Below are 18,404 nucleotides of genomic sequence, written 5' to 3'. Positions count from 1 at the left end.
TCAGCGTAGTTGATTTCCGCATAGAAAAATGTGTTTTTGAGGAGGACACTCCCTTAAAGCTCTCAGGGCAAGGCTTTTATGGTTTATGCCCTGGGGGCATAAAAGGTTTCTATAGAAGGCGTTGTCGTAGAAGCTTGAAAACAGGCTCATTCGATTGGAAGTTCAAAGGACTAGTGCCCTTTTTAACAGTCAAAAGTGATTGGAGGGCATCTACCCCCCCCCACGTCCATCATTCACCTAAACATATCCAGTCAAAAATTTGAGATAGCCATTTTGTTTAGCATAGGCTAGTTGATTTCCAGATAGAAAATATATTTTTGAGAAGGATATTCCCCCACAACCCTCAGGGCAAGGGTTTTAAGTTATGCCCTGGGGGAATATAATGTTTTTATAGAAGGCGTTGTCGTAGAAACTTCAAAAAAGGCTAATTCGATTGGAAATTCAAAGGGCTAGTGCCCTATTTAATAGTCGAAAGTGATTTGAGGGCCGCTAGCCCCCCCCCCCCCACGCCCATCATTCCCCCAAACACATCCAATTAAAATTTTGAGATAACCATTTTGTTTAGCGTAGGCTAGTTGATTTCCAGATAGAAAATATTTTTTTAGAAGGACACTCCCCCACAACCCTCAGGGCAAGGGTTTTAAGTTATGCCCAGGGGGCATATAAGGCTTTTATAGCAGGCGTTGTCGTAGAAACTTCAAAAAAGGCTAATTCGATTGGAAATTCAAAGGGCTAGTGCCCTTTTTAATAGTCGAAAGTGATTGGAGGACAACTAGCCCCCCCCACTCCCATCATTCCCCCAAACACATCTAATTAAAATTTTGAGATAGTCACTTTGTTCAGCGTAGTTGATTTACAGATAGAAAATATTATTTTGATTTTGTGGGGGGACACTCCCCCACAACTTTCAGGGCAAGAGTTTTAAGTTATGCCCTGGGGGCATATAATGTTTTTTATAGAAGGCGTTGTCGTAGAAACTTCAAAAAGAGCTCATTTGATTTGAAATTCAAAGGGCTAGTGCCCTTTTTAGTAGTCGAAAGTGATTAGTAATATTTTTTGTTGTTGTTGTTGTTGTTTAGACCAGGGCACTTCGTATCGAAGAAGTTGTCGTGGGAACATCGAAAAGGGCTCATTCGATTGAAAATAGAAAAGACTGATGCCCTTTTTAACTGTCGAAAGTGATTGGAGGGCAACTATTACCCCTTCCACTCCCACCGTCACATTTGCCCATTATGTTTAAAAAATAAATGTTGCCTTAAGATTAAATCAAAATTCACTGTGATGAAGTTATCAAAGAAAGTAAACAGATTTTTTTGCGAATGGTATCAAGTTTTCCATTTTAGGTCAACTAGAGGAGGTATGAAACTAAGTTAAACAGTACTATTTGTGTCCGGATTTTTAAATTGTTCTCCAGCATACAAATAGCAGGCCAAACTATAAAGTCTTAAAAAACCAAAAGATTTAAAGTGTTATTTTCTTTTTCCCTGAAAAGACTATGTCAATATAAAACGAACAGAATTTAATTGAAAAACACAGAAATTAATTAATATATATATATATATATATATATATATATATATATATATATATATATATATATATATATATATATATATATATATATATATATATATATATATAGGGTATATATGGTATATATACCTTTCAGTATATTTCCAAAATACCTTTTTTTTCTCCTTTGATTTATTCAGCGTTGTCAGTAAACTTTTTTAGTCTCATGCACGGTTTGATTGTGATAGTTTAGGTTAAATTCGGTTAGGTTAGATTAGGTTTTTTGCCCATTTCTTAGATGTATAACCTAACTTTAACTTTTGCCCTCAATGCTCACATAAGACTGAAAAAGCTGATTCACAAACCTAATTAAATCCAAGCAGAGAAAAGCGGAGGACATTCACCGGTGAATGTCGACGTTAACCAGATTTCGGAAATTCACAGTAACATATATATATATATATATATATATATATATATATATATATATATATATATATATATATATATATATATATATGTTTATACTACTGCCGCTACTTACAGCTCACTGCCATCAAGCTGCCCGAGGCCAACATAGCTACGCAAGCTATTCCCCCGTCCCAATTTTTCAAAGCCTCGTCTCTTTTTTGTCCAAATTTGATTCAAAAGGAATACCGTAACCACAAAAGAAAAAAATGAAAAACAACATTTTTAAGGAACACAAAAAACTCAAGGACAAGCTCAGAGGGAACTGAGATAAATAATACACCGCTAAAAAGAGTAGACCTACTGATCAATTATGCCTAGTTGAGACGAAAGGCGAAGCTTAGGTCTAAATCCGAAAAAAAAAAACTGCTTCTGTTTCCTTTTGAATTGCAATTACTTATTCATCAGGAGCTACTTTAAATCATAGTTAGATAATAAAAACTTCTGGGCACAACGGAGACGAACAAGGTTGAGTAACTCAATCACTTTTCTTCTTCTTCTGTTCTGCCATATTTCAGTTGCTATTTTTTGGCACTGTGTGAAATATTAAATGATTAATGGTCCAAGTAAAACAAAGTTTGATGTAATAAATGGTGCTATCCAGAAGTTAATACATCTGCTTGATCTAATGATTCTGCAGAAGGTAACTATCATTTTCCTGGTTTGTTAGTGATATCTTTATTTGAAAATGAAGTTATCTATGGGATAAAAATAGGTTTCAGGCAAGCTTTCAATAAAAAAAAGAAATTAATAATGTTGTGTTTCGAAGCTTTTCAACCAGCACAGTAATAATATATTATTTGTAAACATTAAAAACGGGGAGTGAGAAATATCAATGGATAAAGCCGCTGAATTTAAATTTACTAGTGAGAAGCAATAACGTTCAATGATTTTGTTATTTTGAAGATGCAACTACCAAGTAAACTATAGTGCACACTTTACAATTACCAAGTTCACAAATTATCAAGGGTACTGTGATTCTAAGCGCTATATTTCGCGGTAGAAATAGCTCATCATTCCCGGTTTCCAAAACGCTCCTCTCAGGAGAGGAAAGCACCTTGCATTTGAGGTGACCGTGGTGCAAATTCTCATTGATAGATTTTCAGAAAGATCACGAATCTTGAGGAGGAGTCAACCTCCTTATCTTTTGTTTCGCAGATTTCTTTCCAAAGATTTGTAGACAAATTGCAAATAATTGTAGACGAACCCAAACATCTATACATTTTTTTCAAAAATAGTATGAATTGAAGTTCTTCTCATGCTTACAATATGCAAAACAAGATATAAGGGTTTAGTACACAAGCCCCATGGACGATGGCTAACAAACTCTAAATAATCCTAAACCCCACAAGTAAAAACGGCGTCGCTTTATATCACATGCCAGAATAGAAACAATGCTTTACTAACTTACACACCTTATAAAAACCTCTGTGAATATTCCATGCCTATCTGAACAAAACGAACAGCTTGTCCTATAGTCCCAACATTCTTGCTGCTTTAGAAATTTTATACAAACCAAGCTAATCCGTCAAATACATGAAAAGCTCAAAACTCAAGTTCTTCAGTTCTTTGCAAACAGCCAAGAGGTTAATGAGATCTTTATCTCAGTTCCTATACATTGGGCACGTATATCTTCAATGTGGCGAAGGTATTTCAAAGGTATATAATCCATAGTCTAGATGTCTCAGTATGATGCATTTAATATTCACCACTGGTTCAATGGAATTTTTTTATAGCCAACTGCTATCAAAATGTGGATGGAAGGAAGCGATCCATCTCCCTGGTAAGAGGATACAGTTCCTTAAAACCACTTTTTTAGCCTCAATTCCAGCTGATCATCATGAAAGAATCAGTTGAACTCCCATCAGCAAAAGTTGAACCTCCTAAATAAAAAAAACTTCCTTCACATGAGGTCAAAGCGGAACGTCAACCCATCAACCTGACAGTTGGAACTATCAGTTGAACTCCCATCAACGAAAGTTGAACCTCCCAAAGGAAAAAAAGCTTCCTAAACGAGAAGTCAAAGTGGCCCAAGCCATGTGATCCTTTTCCCCACATATCTTTGCAGTGACTTTAGCTTCCAGACCTTCCCTCGTTCTCACATTATCTTTATAATGAATTGGCAGACAATTAGTTCGAAGCTGAATCCATATCCTAGGTACAGAATAGGTAAGGTAAAGAATGTAGCAATAGACTTTATATAATCCAAACTGGCGGTGCTGATCTCTGTTTTGTGGCCATACAGCCAGAAAGTATGATGGAAGATGGGGGCCAGCCACCTTATGCTTTTGGAAAACCTTACCTGTTTACCTTCCCCAGATTTTTCAAGATACCCATTTAGAGCTGGGTTGGCTCTGGCTGAGCTTACAGAGTCACGACACAGACCCGTTTCAAACCAAATACCCAACGACACCAGCGCTTGAATCTGTATCCCATTGTATTTAGGAACATGCCTTCTCTCTGATTTTGCCTTATATTTTTCAGACTTCATGGTGAAGAAGTTCGATTAATGCTATGGGATACTGCTGGTCAAGAAGAATTTGATGCAATTACTAAAGCATATTATCGAGGCGCTCATGCCGCTGTGGTCACATTCTCGGCAACTGATCGACACTCATTTGATGCAATCAGGTCTTGGAAGAAAAAGGTATTTGCTTAAGAAAGGTCTAGCTCGTATAAAGGGTTAAATAGCTTTCAAACAGGGATTTTTTCAATTTGTCCTTATGGTTGGATAAGAAGTTCCATCCCATGAAAACAATAAATATATATTCGTGAAATAAGTAGTTTTATTTTCGTTAAAATCCTCTTAAGGTGTCGTCATTCTCAGAAATTCTATTCAATTTTTTTTTAATCCTTAATAAAAGAAAAAACAAATAGAGATAATGAGAGGCAAAATCATAGTTAAAGATAAGTCTGCGAACCGAAATTAGAATATTGAAACTACAGTGATGACAGTGGTCAAGCATGGTTCTAAAAATAAAAGTTCAAAATAGGGATAAAATCCTTTTTAATAGACAGTGTATAGAAATTCACAAAAATACCAGATATTTCGGTCACATATACAGTGACCGTCATCAGTAGTAAAAACTGATGACGGTCACTGTATTTTTTTTTTATTTTTATTTTATTTTCTTTTTTTTTTTTTTGTTTTTTTTTTTTTATTTAATTTCTGATCTTTTTCTTTAATAATGATGGGAAATCCGGCGCCCCCTTCGTAGCAATGTCTCTTCCCCCGTGAAAACTTTCTTCATGGAAAGATCCTCCCATATAACAAATAGGGATAAAATAATAAAAAAAACATCTAATGCACTAGTACCTTTTTTAATACAAATACAAAAATCACGAGTGATAAAGCGATATTACAAAATTTTTTATTTTCTTGTTTTTTTTTATTTAATTTCTGATCTTATTCTTTAATAATGATGGGAAATCCAGTGCCTCCTACAACATCCTACAACAATTGAAATGATACACCTATATTTACTCAGCAGGATAATAAACATATAAGAAAGACAAATTTGGGTAGTGCTTACACACAGAGCCAATTAAATAAATTTTAAGTGAGATTGAAGAAGCTGAGAGAAACAGGAGGAGGTAGAGAGACAGAGGGGTAGGGAAGAGTAGAAGGAGAAAGAGACAAATAGGGATAAAAAAATAAAAAAAACGCATCAAAAATTTATTTATATTTATTTTTGTTATGTTTCTACTACTCGGACAAACATACGGACAAGCACTTTTTGTACCTTGGGTATGACATTTATCTGTCGAAAATTCTTGCGTCTCCTTTTTGCCCTTTAGGATCGAAATAAAGATTGTTGGGTGATAAAACAGCTGAAACTTCAGACATTATCACACCTCAGCAACTTTTAAAACGTTCATGATGCAAAGACAGTTATTTCTCCCAGCTCGGTGTCTCATAGATCGATGTACAAAATTAGCAACCCAGCTCAATAGTAACTGAAACTCGGAAACTCGGAACTGAAACGGAATCTTTATACCAATAGATCAAACAGATCGTGGTAACGATCTGTAAGTAAGGAGCGACCCGGCTCAATAGTAACCGAAACTCTAAAAAACGGGATTTTGGCACCAATAGATACATCAAAATAATCAGATTTCTGTGCTGATTTTAAATATATATGTTTCATTAAGTTTAATCCTACCCATCAAAAGTTACGTCCCTGAGAAAATTTGCCTTATTTTCGAAGAAAGGAGAAAATACCCTCCTAAAAGTTATAGAACCTTAATGAAAATCACACCATCAGATTCAGCGTATCAGAGATCCCTATGGTAGATGTTCCAAGTTTATATCTGCAAGAATGTGGAATTTTTTGTTTTTTGACAGAAGAAGATCCCGGATGCGTGTTTATTTATTTATTTTTATTTTTTTTCTCCAAGGGTGATTGTATTGACCCAGTGGTCCTTGAATATCGCGGGAGGACTCATTCGAATGGAAATTAAAATTATAGTGCCCTTTTTAAGTGACCAAAAAAAATGGAGGACAACTAGGCCCCCTCTCACGCTTATTTTTCCCAGAGTCACCCGATCAAAATTTTGAGATAGCCATTTTGTTCAGCATGGTCGAAAATACAATAAATATGTCTTTTAGGATGACTTAATCCCCCAAAGTCCCCGGGGAGGGCTGAAAGTTATGAATATTAAGGGGTCATGTTTAAAGAATTGGAACAAAAATCGAACTTTAGGTTAAAGAGCGAGTTATTGACTAGGGGGCGAACCCCCTAATATACGTATTAAAAATATATTGATATAGAAGTTCGTTACGTAAGTTAATTCGTAAGTAACATATATTTATTACTAATAAAAATGTTCGTAAATAAAATTAACAACTTTCGAGAAAGCCAAATAAAAGTAAAATTAATGTGAATTTTTTTTTTAATTATTCATGTACGGTGAGCCAAAATCAAAACCTGCATTAATTCAAAAACGTTCAAAAATTAAATAAAAAAAAGAGTTTTTTTTAACTGAAAGTAAGGAGCAACATTAAAACTTAAACCGAACAGAAATTATTCCGTATATGAAAGGGGCTGTCCCTTCCTCAACGCCTGGCTCTTTACGCTAAAGTTTTTTATTGTTTAAAAAAATAAAGTTGTGAGAAAGAGTCAAACTTTAGCGTAAAGAGCGAGGCGTTGAGGAGGGGACAGCCCCCTTTCATATACGGAATAATTTCTGTTCGTTTTAAGTTTTAATGTTGCTCCTTACTTTCAGTTAAAAAGAACTTGTTTTTTTTTATTTTCGTACGTATAAATCGGAGAATCTGAACGTCTCTTACTTAGAAAGCTTCTGAAAATAAAGTAAGCTTGAATCACGTAATTTTTGGTATTCAAATCATTTTAGATTAAAGTAATGAATGATAAATATAGAACGGAATTATAAGTTTGTTCTTGCACTAAATTGCATTTGACACATGGTGGACTCATCATAATAAATTATAGACTAGCATTATAAGTACCATTAGCTTAACGGTTTAATAAAAAAAAGTACAAGACTAAATCACAGTTTCATCTAACGTATCTGTCAGAGTAAATTAAAAGGTATGTAAATTTGGGTATTGAATTATCAAAGCTTATAACTCTGAAAGCAATTTATCAGTTTTTATGTAGTTGTATTAATATACTAGTTTTTCACAATTAATGAAGTATTTTCTTTGAGTTTGAAGAACCGTTAATGTTAATGCCCAAACTAAATTATTTATCCGCGATGAATCTCCATACCAGAGCAATTATGGACAATACATCAGTAAAGACATGTTTAATCTCGAAAAATTATCTTAGTGGGTCAATTTCATCAGGTGCTTATGAAAAGGTGCTGGTAGCCTAATTTCCAGAACTTTCAACTACGTTGAACAAAATGGCTATGTCAAAATTTTGATTGGATGTGTCTGGGGAAATGGTGGGCGTGAGAGGGGGTTAATCTCGAAAAATTATATTAGTGGGTCAATTTCATCAGGTGCTTATGAAAAGGTGCTGGTAGCCCTCTGCTCCTTCACGAAATATTGGGATTCTTGTAGTTTCTCCCATAGTATTTCATATCCGACCATATTCTCCTCTTTTTAAGGACTTTTGCTCCCAGTAATAACTTTATCCCACGAGAAATCACTCGTGGGATAGTAAGAAATCACTCAAGTATTTTGCAGCAGGTTGCATCAAGACATGGCTAATTGTAGAAGGAGACAAGCCATGACAGATAGTCCAAGTAATTGAGAGTCAAATGTTTAAATGGCCGCGGCACGGGTAAATGGCGGGAGTAAGTATGACTCTCTTATTGGACACATACTTCCCAGATTATTTTTTGGAAAGACATGCCTACCTAGAATCTGAGGCCTGTTGACCAATAATTTAAAATGGGCATAGGACTGTTAGATTGCCTGGAATGAGAAGCAAACAAGGCACGCCCGCCTATGGTCTTAAGAAGGTTGACCAAAAATTAAGAATTGAGATAGGACCATTAATTTGCTTGAAATTTGCGTTAGTGCCCGAACTTTGTGTTTAAAATTGCTGATCCACGATGATCTTTAGAAAGTTTCAGCAAGCTTTTGAAAACTAATTTTCAAATAAAGGCTGATGACTGACTTTCACTAATGGCAAGTTTGTTTTTCAAGAAGAAAATATGATGTTAAATTCGGTCCAAATCTGTTAGATTAAAATTAAAACTCTGCAGATATGGATAAAACGTGTGGATGTCTTTCTTTGACAACAGTCTCCCTAAACACTTTATTAAGGATGGTTTTTTTCCCCTAGCTCGCAAAAAATGATGGTTAAGGCCGCTTTATAATCAACTAATGTAGAAGCTAGGAACTCTCATGCAGTAACACCACTGACCGTCATTCATAATCATATAATTGGTTACACTGGGGCTCTAGCCCCGTCCCGAGTATACTCAAAGTGCTTAGATATACCTGAAATTATTATACTTTAAAATATAAATAATGTAGAAAGTGTATAATGTTTATCAATATTATGTTAATATTATGCAGTATCAAATAATACTCAAGCATCAGGTATTTTTAAATTATATGTCTAATATTATATTTCTATATTGTAATATATTATAATATAATATATTATATTATAATATACATATAATGTATTATATTATATTCTATATTATATTACAATATAATATTATATTGTCTAATATTTATATGTTTCGAATATTGTATGTTTGTAATATTGTATGTTATATCTTTGCCTCGAAATATCATCTTTGATATCTTAATTTTTATTTTGTATATAAAAAAGTGCTTATTATATTTTTATTTTATATGTGCCCGGAAAAGAAAAAAGAAAATTAACAAAAGACTATTAATAGATTTTCATGATCGTTTCTATCGTCAAACCTACACCTGAAACTGATTGGTCTGGTTTCATTGTCAGTAATCATTCACCAGCTTCAGGATTGTACAAAGGTGCTTCAGCGAAACCAGACACACATAGTTAGCAAAAAAGATCTTTCTTTTTACGTTTGGGAGACCACCCCTTTCCCCCCTCCTCCCTAAAAGTAAAATATGTGTATTAGAATGTGCATTATGTATTGGTATGAGCGGACTCAAGTTATGGATCAGGCAACAAAGACCCCTTGCCTCCGCAAACAGAAAAAACAACAACAAAGTAACAGCAATAAAGATAATTTAGCATCGACTGTGCTGGGCTACTGGTGCCCCCTCGGGGTGTCATTTTGAGCGAGTGCTCGCCTATCTCTTTTTTCATTTCACTTTACAGAAGAGCCTTTCTTGGTAGTGTCCACCTTTTTTCTTCTTTCCCGAGAACCCTCTCACCTGCTTCAAATCGGCATCGACAGGCAAAACTCGTCTCTCAAAAGAGAGGAGAGAGTCACCCACTACTCAGCAACCAGGGGCGGTAAGCAGCACTAGATCTTCCAAACCGGCGGTAGCAAAAAAGGCTCTTTCTCCCAAACCGGATCACTCCCCATTGGTCTTTTCTTGTGTCAAGGTCGGTACTTTATATTTCCCTGGGGCGTTCACCCCTCATGCATGACTTTTAGCGGAAATTGCTAGCTTCAACCCACAGTTCATATAATTATCCAGTAAGCTTATCGCAGATCATTTCTGGTCTTCGTTCTCGGTGCGAACAAAAAGTTCCTCCCACTTCTTTCTGCATTAGCGGGTTAGTCTGTTTCCGATTGTTTCCAACAAAGTGCATTATTCGTTATAGCGGGTTTCCTCTTGTTTCAGATTAGATCACAGTCTGACTTGTCTACCAATGAAAAGATCTGATGCCGCCTATGTTTCTATCTGTAAAAACGTTCTCTGGAACATTCGCACCTTGGTTTGGGGTTTTATAATGGATGAGATAGTGAAAGATCATACTGGATAATTATATAAACTGTGCTTCAACCCGTCCAATCTCGACAGCGTATTTCACAAACTACCCTGCGTCATATTCAGACACTATGCAGGTTTACGAGTGGCTGCAAGGTGACTGAAATTAACAGTAGGAGGCCCCTATTTATTCCCACTGCTCCCTTGGACATCATGAGAAGGTTGTCACCTATACAACCATACCTTACACATGGTGTTTAGCAGAACTTGTTGACAGGTGTTGCTTTTTGTTATAGAAAAAAAAATTTAAAAATATAAACATAGTACTTTTACTCCAATAATATAATAGCTATTTATTTCCAAAAATTTTAAACTTTCCCTTTCTCAGCACCCTCCCCCCCCCCCATATTTGACTGTGGGTCCGTGTCTCTTTGAAACCGTTGTGCAATTTCCATTAGTTATATTATGGCAAAGGAAAACAAATGATAATGGTGTACTTCTGTTTCGTTTTGTTCTTTTTCTCCGTTCTTCTCTACCCCCTTTTGAGCACCCCCTTCTACCTAGCTTATCTATGGATTCGTGCCCTTTTTTATGGCGCCATGTTATTTTCTTCATTTGTATTATGTAATAGCAAAACTAGCTATCATGATGTATTTTTATTTCGACTGTTCTTTTTCTTCTGTATAATTTTCCCTTACGCGACCTATCATTAGTAAAATTGTTTTGACAATTTAGCTACGGTTCATCGATTTGACGACATTTTATCATTCTTTGTCGTTAAATTTGTAATAAAGTAATTGCTTGCCTTCAGCAATTTACTTTACCATTATTAATTAGATACTGTAATCTATTTACGATGAAGCAACATAATTGACATTTGTTGTCTGTTCTTTATTTATTTTTTTTTTTTGCACCAAAGACTGTAAATATATCTAATTACTCAGTGACGATGAATAAATTATCCTGGGTGCCAGATGGCAGCAAGTATGCAACCCTTTGCTCCTACCCTTTATTCGCTAAAATCCATTGTATATTATAATGGACTATACCCAGGGCAGTATCCATATTTTTGTTTCAGAGGGGGGGGGGGCTACAAAAAAACTTTAAAAAACACATCAAAAATTTGTTTATATTTATTTTTGTATTGTTTTTACGAGTTGGAATTTTTTTTTTTGGGGGGGGGGGGGTAAATCCGCCTAACCCGCCCCATGGGTACAGCCTTCGCTATACTGACATGCTTTCAAATGGTCCAACTTACACTAGAATTGTACAAATGTGTACAATGTTTCAGATTATGTGCTGCCGGTGGCGTATGTCGTATGGTCTGAAACACACATGAAGAAACGACGGAGAAATTGCATAATGCTAAATTGTTAGATAACAAATTAAATTTTGTTTCGCTGTTTTATCCCCACTTAATTTAAGTTTTCGAGAAATTTTTGTTTTTAAATTTATATTCCAGTTTTTGATAGATATTCTTTCTCCTTTAGATTTTTTCTTTTCCAACCATATCTCACGGATTTGAGTGATGTTAATTAATTGTTTATTCTATATTTAACTGCGTTTTGTAATTTTTTTTAGCCCCTGAACTTTGATGGGTTTTTTTTATTTGTCATGGATTTAATTTTTTTTCATTTTTTGAGTGATATGCTTAGTAACGATTCTATACTCATTTTAGTAGTATGACAAGAAATATAATTCAGGGCTGTTTTTATTTCGTTTTATAATGATTTTTTTTAATGGAAATTGTCGCTACTAAGTTCTTTTTTCTATATTTCACATTTAATAAAAACACAAATTCCGTATTTACTGCTTGTGAGATTTGAGTTTGAAATAAAAAGTTATCTTATTTAACTCTTACACTGTGGAATTATATTTAAAACAGCGATCGCAAAGGTTTTTTCTTCTCTATAAGGGTGATAGAAATGGCTGCTATTAACTCCTCAATTATATATTTTTTTAGGTTTCGCTTTGTTGTTTGCGGTTAAAAAGGCAAATATTAAAAATAATTTCATTAAAAAATTATCATTAAAAATAATTGTAATGATATTGCGTTTCAAAGCTTTCAAGCTATATACAGAAATCCACAGGTGTTGCACTGAAATAGATAGAAAAAAAAACAACTATTCCAACAAAAACGCAGGGTTCGACCTCATTGATGAAAATTCGTCACTTAAAATAAATACACAATTTTCGAGGGTGGGGGAGGGGTCCAAACTGGATTATCCCCTCCCCTTTGTATACGGCCTTGTACACGACTGAGTGAAGAATGATTGCAGTCTTTTGGCGACGTTGTCAAATAGGTTTGTACTACACAGCTAGGGCAGATTGAGAAGAATATAGAATTAAGCTACTTCTCTCCCCGTTTGTATATCCCCTCGACATGCTTCAATAAGACCAGGATGAATCTGTCCCAGTTGATACGGAAAAAGCGTTGCAGTACGTGAGGAGGTAAACAGCCACCATGCACCTAACGAAAGGGTTGTAATCAATCATGGTGATAGAGATGCAGATTTGAATATCTGGTTTTGCCTCAAGGCCGTATCCAGGGGGGTAGGGCGTTTGAACCCCTTCCATTCCCTGAAATGTTTGTCCGACTCATGAAAACGTAACAAAAATACATTTTAACAAATTTTTGATGTGTTTCCTACAGTTTTTTTTAAGCCCCCCTCCCTCAAAAAATTCTGGATGCGGCCCCTCAAAAAATTCTGGATGCGGCCCTGTTTTGTTTACTTTAGAAATTTTTTTCTGATGGCACGGAGGAAAAAGCGCAAAGAGGGCATCGAGTCACATGTTGTGTATAATCTACATTATAATTTAACGCGTGTATGAACAGGACGGATAATGTGGAACGATGGACTTATCTGGAAGAACCTGCTTCAAGGCACAACATAGTTTGTGTCCTTGTGAAGTTATTGTTGATTCTATCAGCCGTATAATTTGAATATGATCTCAATCTTCATCCTTTGTAGTTTCTTTATTCAGATATGTTTCAATATTCTCTTGGTTATTTTTTTCCCCTGTTTGTAATTGGTGGACATAGTGACAATTTTATTTATGTTGTGATTTTGTTCTGTTTTTTGTTTATCTTGTGCTTTAGTTTGTATTCCTTGCACGTTATATATTTTTTCCTTTGTTTTTTACTGCGTATTCATTTTTGTATAAATATACTTACTTACTTACCAATACAACAATATCATCCATATTCATTTAACAAGAAATGAAAATAGATTTTAATAGCGAAGAAATTATCTAAATTTCCTTATTACTAAAATTAGAACGAACACACTTCGATTGAAACATATAGGGATAACAAATTATGCATTGCAGTCCTTCTAATTTAATTTTTATGTTTCCTTCTGTCTGTAGATATCGAGATTATTGACAATTTTTTTTTGGTCAAAGTTATCATGTCTAGCAAATTGTCATATCTTCTCAAGTCTAAAACCGAGTATCGGTAAAAAAAGTATCTCTTTTTTCACCACGCGTCAACTCCCATTTGCTAAGATGTAGTTGTTTCCAAAAGTCTTTTCAATAAAGTTTATAGAGTTTCAAAATAGTGTTTTAAAAGATTGATCATTTTTCTAGGTAGAAGAAGAATGCGGAGAGATTCCAATGGTTATTGTCCAGAACAAGATAGATCTTGTTGATCAAGCTGTAGTTGAAGCGTGAGTTGATTTCATATCTGCTTTTATTTGCGGAGGAGATGGAGTTGTGAGTTGATCTCAACTATGCCAGCATATGGGGATGATTGGGCGAGTCCACCTTAGAGGACTAGTAAAAAATCCCTTGTAATTTTATATGAAAAATATAAAAGTAAAACAAAATAGACAGGGAGAAGGGCTCATGATGAATAAGGAGGCCGCTAAGTCTTGTTTAGGCTAGGAATGTAATAATAATAGAATACTAATCGCTCATTTTATTACTGAAAAATGTAGGGTAGCAGTTATAGTAGTATATGCCCCTGAAGAACCGACTGACGGGGATGGTTTGAGTGTAACTGAACCACCGTGCAACTGAACCCCCGTGCAACTGAACCACCGTGCAACTGAATCCCTGTGCAACTCAACCTATTTAACTGAACCCCATTTGCCTGAACCCCCGTGAAACTGAACCCCTGTGTAACTGAACTCCTGTGTAACTGAATCCCCGTGCAACTTAATCACCGCGCAACTGAACCCCCATGCAACCGAACTCTCGCGTAACTCAACCCTCGTGCAACTGAACCACCGTACTCAGTTTTTCAGTATTCTACAAATGTGAGGCATTATCCTTGGGTAAAACACAAGTTAAGATCTTTACATTTTCAACCTTTCTGGAATTGTTTGTTTTTTAAAGTCATTATATAAAAGCCTGCCAAGATGATTCATGAAAAGCTCTGTTTTCTTGTCACAAAAACAAAGGAAATCGGGCGTCACAAACTATTAAAGCGAGATTGATATATCCTTTTACATGTCTGTTTATGTTTTGTGTCTCTGTCGCTGTCAACGTCCCGAAAATCCCCCCCCCCCTTTCGAAAATACCCCCGTAAAAATACCCTCCATCATCCCTCCCATGGCTGGTCCCGCTGGCTAAATCATTTATATTTATAGACCAAAGTAATGGAGATAATATGCCATCTTGGGGTCATGAATTTTCTAATTTGGATGAAGTGACATTTTAAAATAAGCAAATTTATCGCTCAAGTAACTATGAATTAGTTTTAGAATACTAGGATGACAATTTTTATCAATCAGACTTTTTATAATACTTGTATGCCAGTATAAAATAAAAGACAAGATATATATTTCAACCGAAAAAGAAAACAAAAAAAAACAACAGAATAGCACAATCACAAATCCCCCACAAAGGCTCCGATCTGTAAAGAGAGGGATCCCGAAACAAGTCTTTTAAGTTTTAAATTGTTAATCATTTAAAATACAAAATGCAAATCATAAAAATGCAAATCATAAAATGCAAAAATACCTACTCACAAAACAGAGAGCAGAAAAAAAAACAGAGAAGAAGTGACAGAAGGAAAGAGACTTCAATTCAAATATGACATTGAAATCAGGCGATGTAGGATCCACAAATCTGGCGAATAAAACGAAAAAAAGATACAAAAAAATAAAAACCCCATATAACAAATTATAGGTTAGAAATGAAAGTATAGGAAATGAGCCACTAGGTTTTTTAAACCATTATCTTTTTTATATGGCCAACTAGAAACAAACAATCAATAAACCGCTCATAAAAAAAGACACTTAATGAAAAAAAAATCCAAAATGTAAAAAAATGGTAAATAAAATGAATAATTTTTTTTACCCTTTATAAATTAAAACTAACTTTCTAAAATCAATTACCAGACGTTGGAATGTGCCAACTGAATGGCACCCCCAAACAACAGTTGGAAGTGTATTCCATATGCTCTTGAAGATGTAAACAGAGGGCTGAAATCAGACCGAACACAGGGTGTGGTAACAACTTATATTATCAAAGAATCGCAGGTAATATGAAGAGCTTTCAGATACATAAAAAGAAGGCTTAAATACAATTGGAAGAGTTCCATATAACCGTGCAAAACTAAACGAAGCACGTGCAAGGACAAAAACTAAACTGAGATTTATTAGGGGTTCTTTCTCATGAAGACGCTCTAAACTCCCAAATTGGACTGGAATGTCGACATCCAAATGATAGGGGTATAGGAAATATATGATTGAATCAAGGTAAAGGAATGAAGACGTAAGATATATTTAGGGAATGTGTACAGGAAGGGTCAGCTTTCCTCATATACAAAATATTTTCTGCACGTTTCTAGTTTTAATTTTGCTTCTTATTTTCAGTTTGAAAAAATATACAAAAACGAATCAGGGTCATTGAGGATAAAGTACTCGACGAAACTTATAAAAAGTCTTCTAAACTCAACATCTTTCTTTAAAATTTTTTTTTTGAAAAAATGTTGTTGTTGGCATACAATCTCTTTTACCTAAAGCTACCTTTTCCAAAATTGTTGCAGATCTAAATTACATACAAAAGTCAAGTTTCCTCAATATGGCGTACGGTCCTCATAAAACATCAGTGGATTAAAGACAAAGGTACACTCGAATTAAGCCCAGAAAGGTTATTTCTTCCCACCCTAAAATATATAATCCCCCCCCCCACTCAACTCACCCCGGAAGACTTCTCAGACTGTGCCCCTGCAAAGGCAATTTGGACTTCTAAAAGTGGCTATGTTTATTTCATTGGTTTGCTATTTTGTGAATTGTTGAAAATAAAGGTATCAATCCATAAGAGTCATAACATAATAAGTAATTATTTTTCCTGCAGGAACGAAGTGGAAGCGATGGCTAGGAATCTTCACTGCCGACTGTATCGTACATCAGTCAAAGAGGATCTCAACGTGAATCAAGTTTTTGAATATTTGGCTGAAAAGTATTTAACGCATCTAGATGCCATGATGGCCGAAGAAAATGACTTACCGCCCAAAAGTATCATGATAAGTAAGTCGTTTCTTCTTTTAGATAGGATATTAAATCGAGATGTGGAAGAAACATTTTATCCCTACCTTCATAACTACAAAAATAGCCCACCAGCCATTTTTTTCAGTGTCTCAATGAGTTTTCGTTGTATATTGCTTCTGTCATATTTGATGTCATACTTATGGCATACTTGTGGCATACTTGTGTCATACTTGTGGCATACTTGTGTCATACTTGTGGCATACCTGTGACATACTTGTGTCATACTTGTGGCATACTTGTGTCATACTTGTGGCATACTTGATGCCACATTTTTCCATTTTAATGGTTCTTTCAGTGTTTGTTTACATTTATAAATCCGGACTTTATCCAACTGGGCTTGCCATATGTTTATTTTTATGTCCCTTATTCGCAGAACATGCCTTACCACCCTGATCGGCAGAATTTTACTGACTGGATTTTGCCTGCCGATTGTATAGTATCGAAAGCAGGCTCATACGCACGGTCAGTACAGAAATTGTTAAATTTAACTTCTATTGTCCTCAGAATTTTATATGATACTCTTTAGGTTATTGTTTTTTATAAGCTCCCCTGTGGAAAAATGCCCTACGCTTATCCCTGATTGGCGGTGCTACTTATAAAGCTCGTCTATTCCAACAAGAATTGGCCATTTTAAAGTTTTCAGTTTAGTCAAATGCAGTTTAAAATCCTTTAAAAATGATATTTTATCAAACTTTAAACCTTTTGCGTTTGACCTTTAGATACGGTACCCCGCTACGTACCTGTCGGTGAATTACCGATCGAAAACTCCATCTTTTTATTCCCCCCTTAAAAAAAATTTCTTGGAGAAAAACCCTGAAGTCATACAAAAGGTAATATAAACTGGAGGGGCTTGAATTGTTGTTTTTTGTTCCTTCTATTGCACATAGGATTCACAATAGCTACGTTTTTTTGTGTATATAATATTCTAATAGCTCTTCAAATACTCTTCAATTTATGATTGTTGTAATAATACAGATCATAGCAAGTTTGTAAATTTTTTAATAATGCCAAACACTATTGTGTTCACCATTAAGATAAGGAATGAGTACCCCCAGTGGAAATGGGAGACCATTTCACACAAGCATCAGCATTAAATAAAATTCAAGGTGTCAAAATTATATGTAATAGTCTATAGAATTATGTGACTCAGTTAAGTTCCCAGAGCTAATTATAACTATATTAATTGGCAATTTCCCAACAATAGCTCTATCCAAGCGGCCTTTCTAACCTCCATCGATAGAACAGTTTTGGCTATTTCACAAAATATTTCCCCGAAATAATTAAATGCGTCCTCTTCAATGTTAGATTCTAAATTCTCAATATCGTATCAAAATGTTCCAAAACGTTCTTTTGCAAGTCTCAGCCTGAAGTCTACACAACATCAAACTACCCGGTAAATAGTTACATTTACTGAATTTTAGCTTTATTTCAACTCTAGTTCTAACAGGGGGTGGTCTTCACTTTTAGCATCAATAACAATACTCCTGAATATCCTAGTGTTCTGTAGTAACATTACCAGTCTCTGATTCATAATAACAAACTAAATAAGGCAGGCCGTACCCAGGCTTTTTTTCGGAGAGGATTTTACTAAACAAAAAATGGGGGGGGGGGTGTACACAAAAAAA

The 18,404-nt window shown here is 35.0% G+C and overlaps 1 protein-coding gene across 1 annotated transcript in view; it reads left to right on the top strand.

Moving 5' to 3' along the window:
• The window catches only part of LOC148946363 (ras-related protein Rab-23-like), a 173,936-nt gene that overhangs the window by 142,403 nt on the left and 13,129 nt on the right, over positions 1-18,404 (top strand). The window contains exons 4-6 of the mRNA XM_089098404.1: positions 4,465-4,627; positions 13,868-13,947; positions 16,586-16,758. Coding sequence (XP_088954530.1) covers positions 4,465-4,627; positions 13,868-13,947; positions 16,586-16,758 — 416 coding nt within the window. The remainder of the gene's footprint in view (positions 1-4,464; positions 4,628-13,867; positions 13,948-16,585; positions 16,759-18,404) is intronic.

This window comes from Artemia sp. Qi Xiang Cuo, chromosome 12 (genome assembly GCF_049724085.1).
Source record: "Artemia sp. Qi Xiang Cuo chromosome 12, ASM4972408v1, whole genome shotgun sequence".
Classification (NCBI taxonomy): Eukaryota; Metazoa; Arthropoda; class Branchiopoda; order Anostraca; family Artemiidae; genus Artemia; species Artemia sp. Qi Xiang Cuo.
The sequence above is the reverse complement of the archived record's forward strand: the minus strand, read 5'-3'. Positions and strand labels throughout refer to the sequence as shown.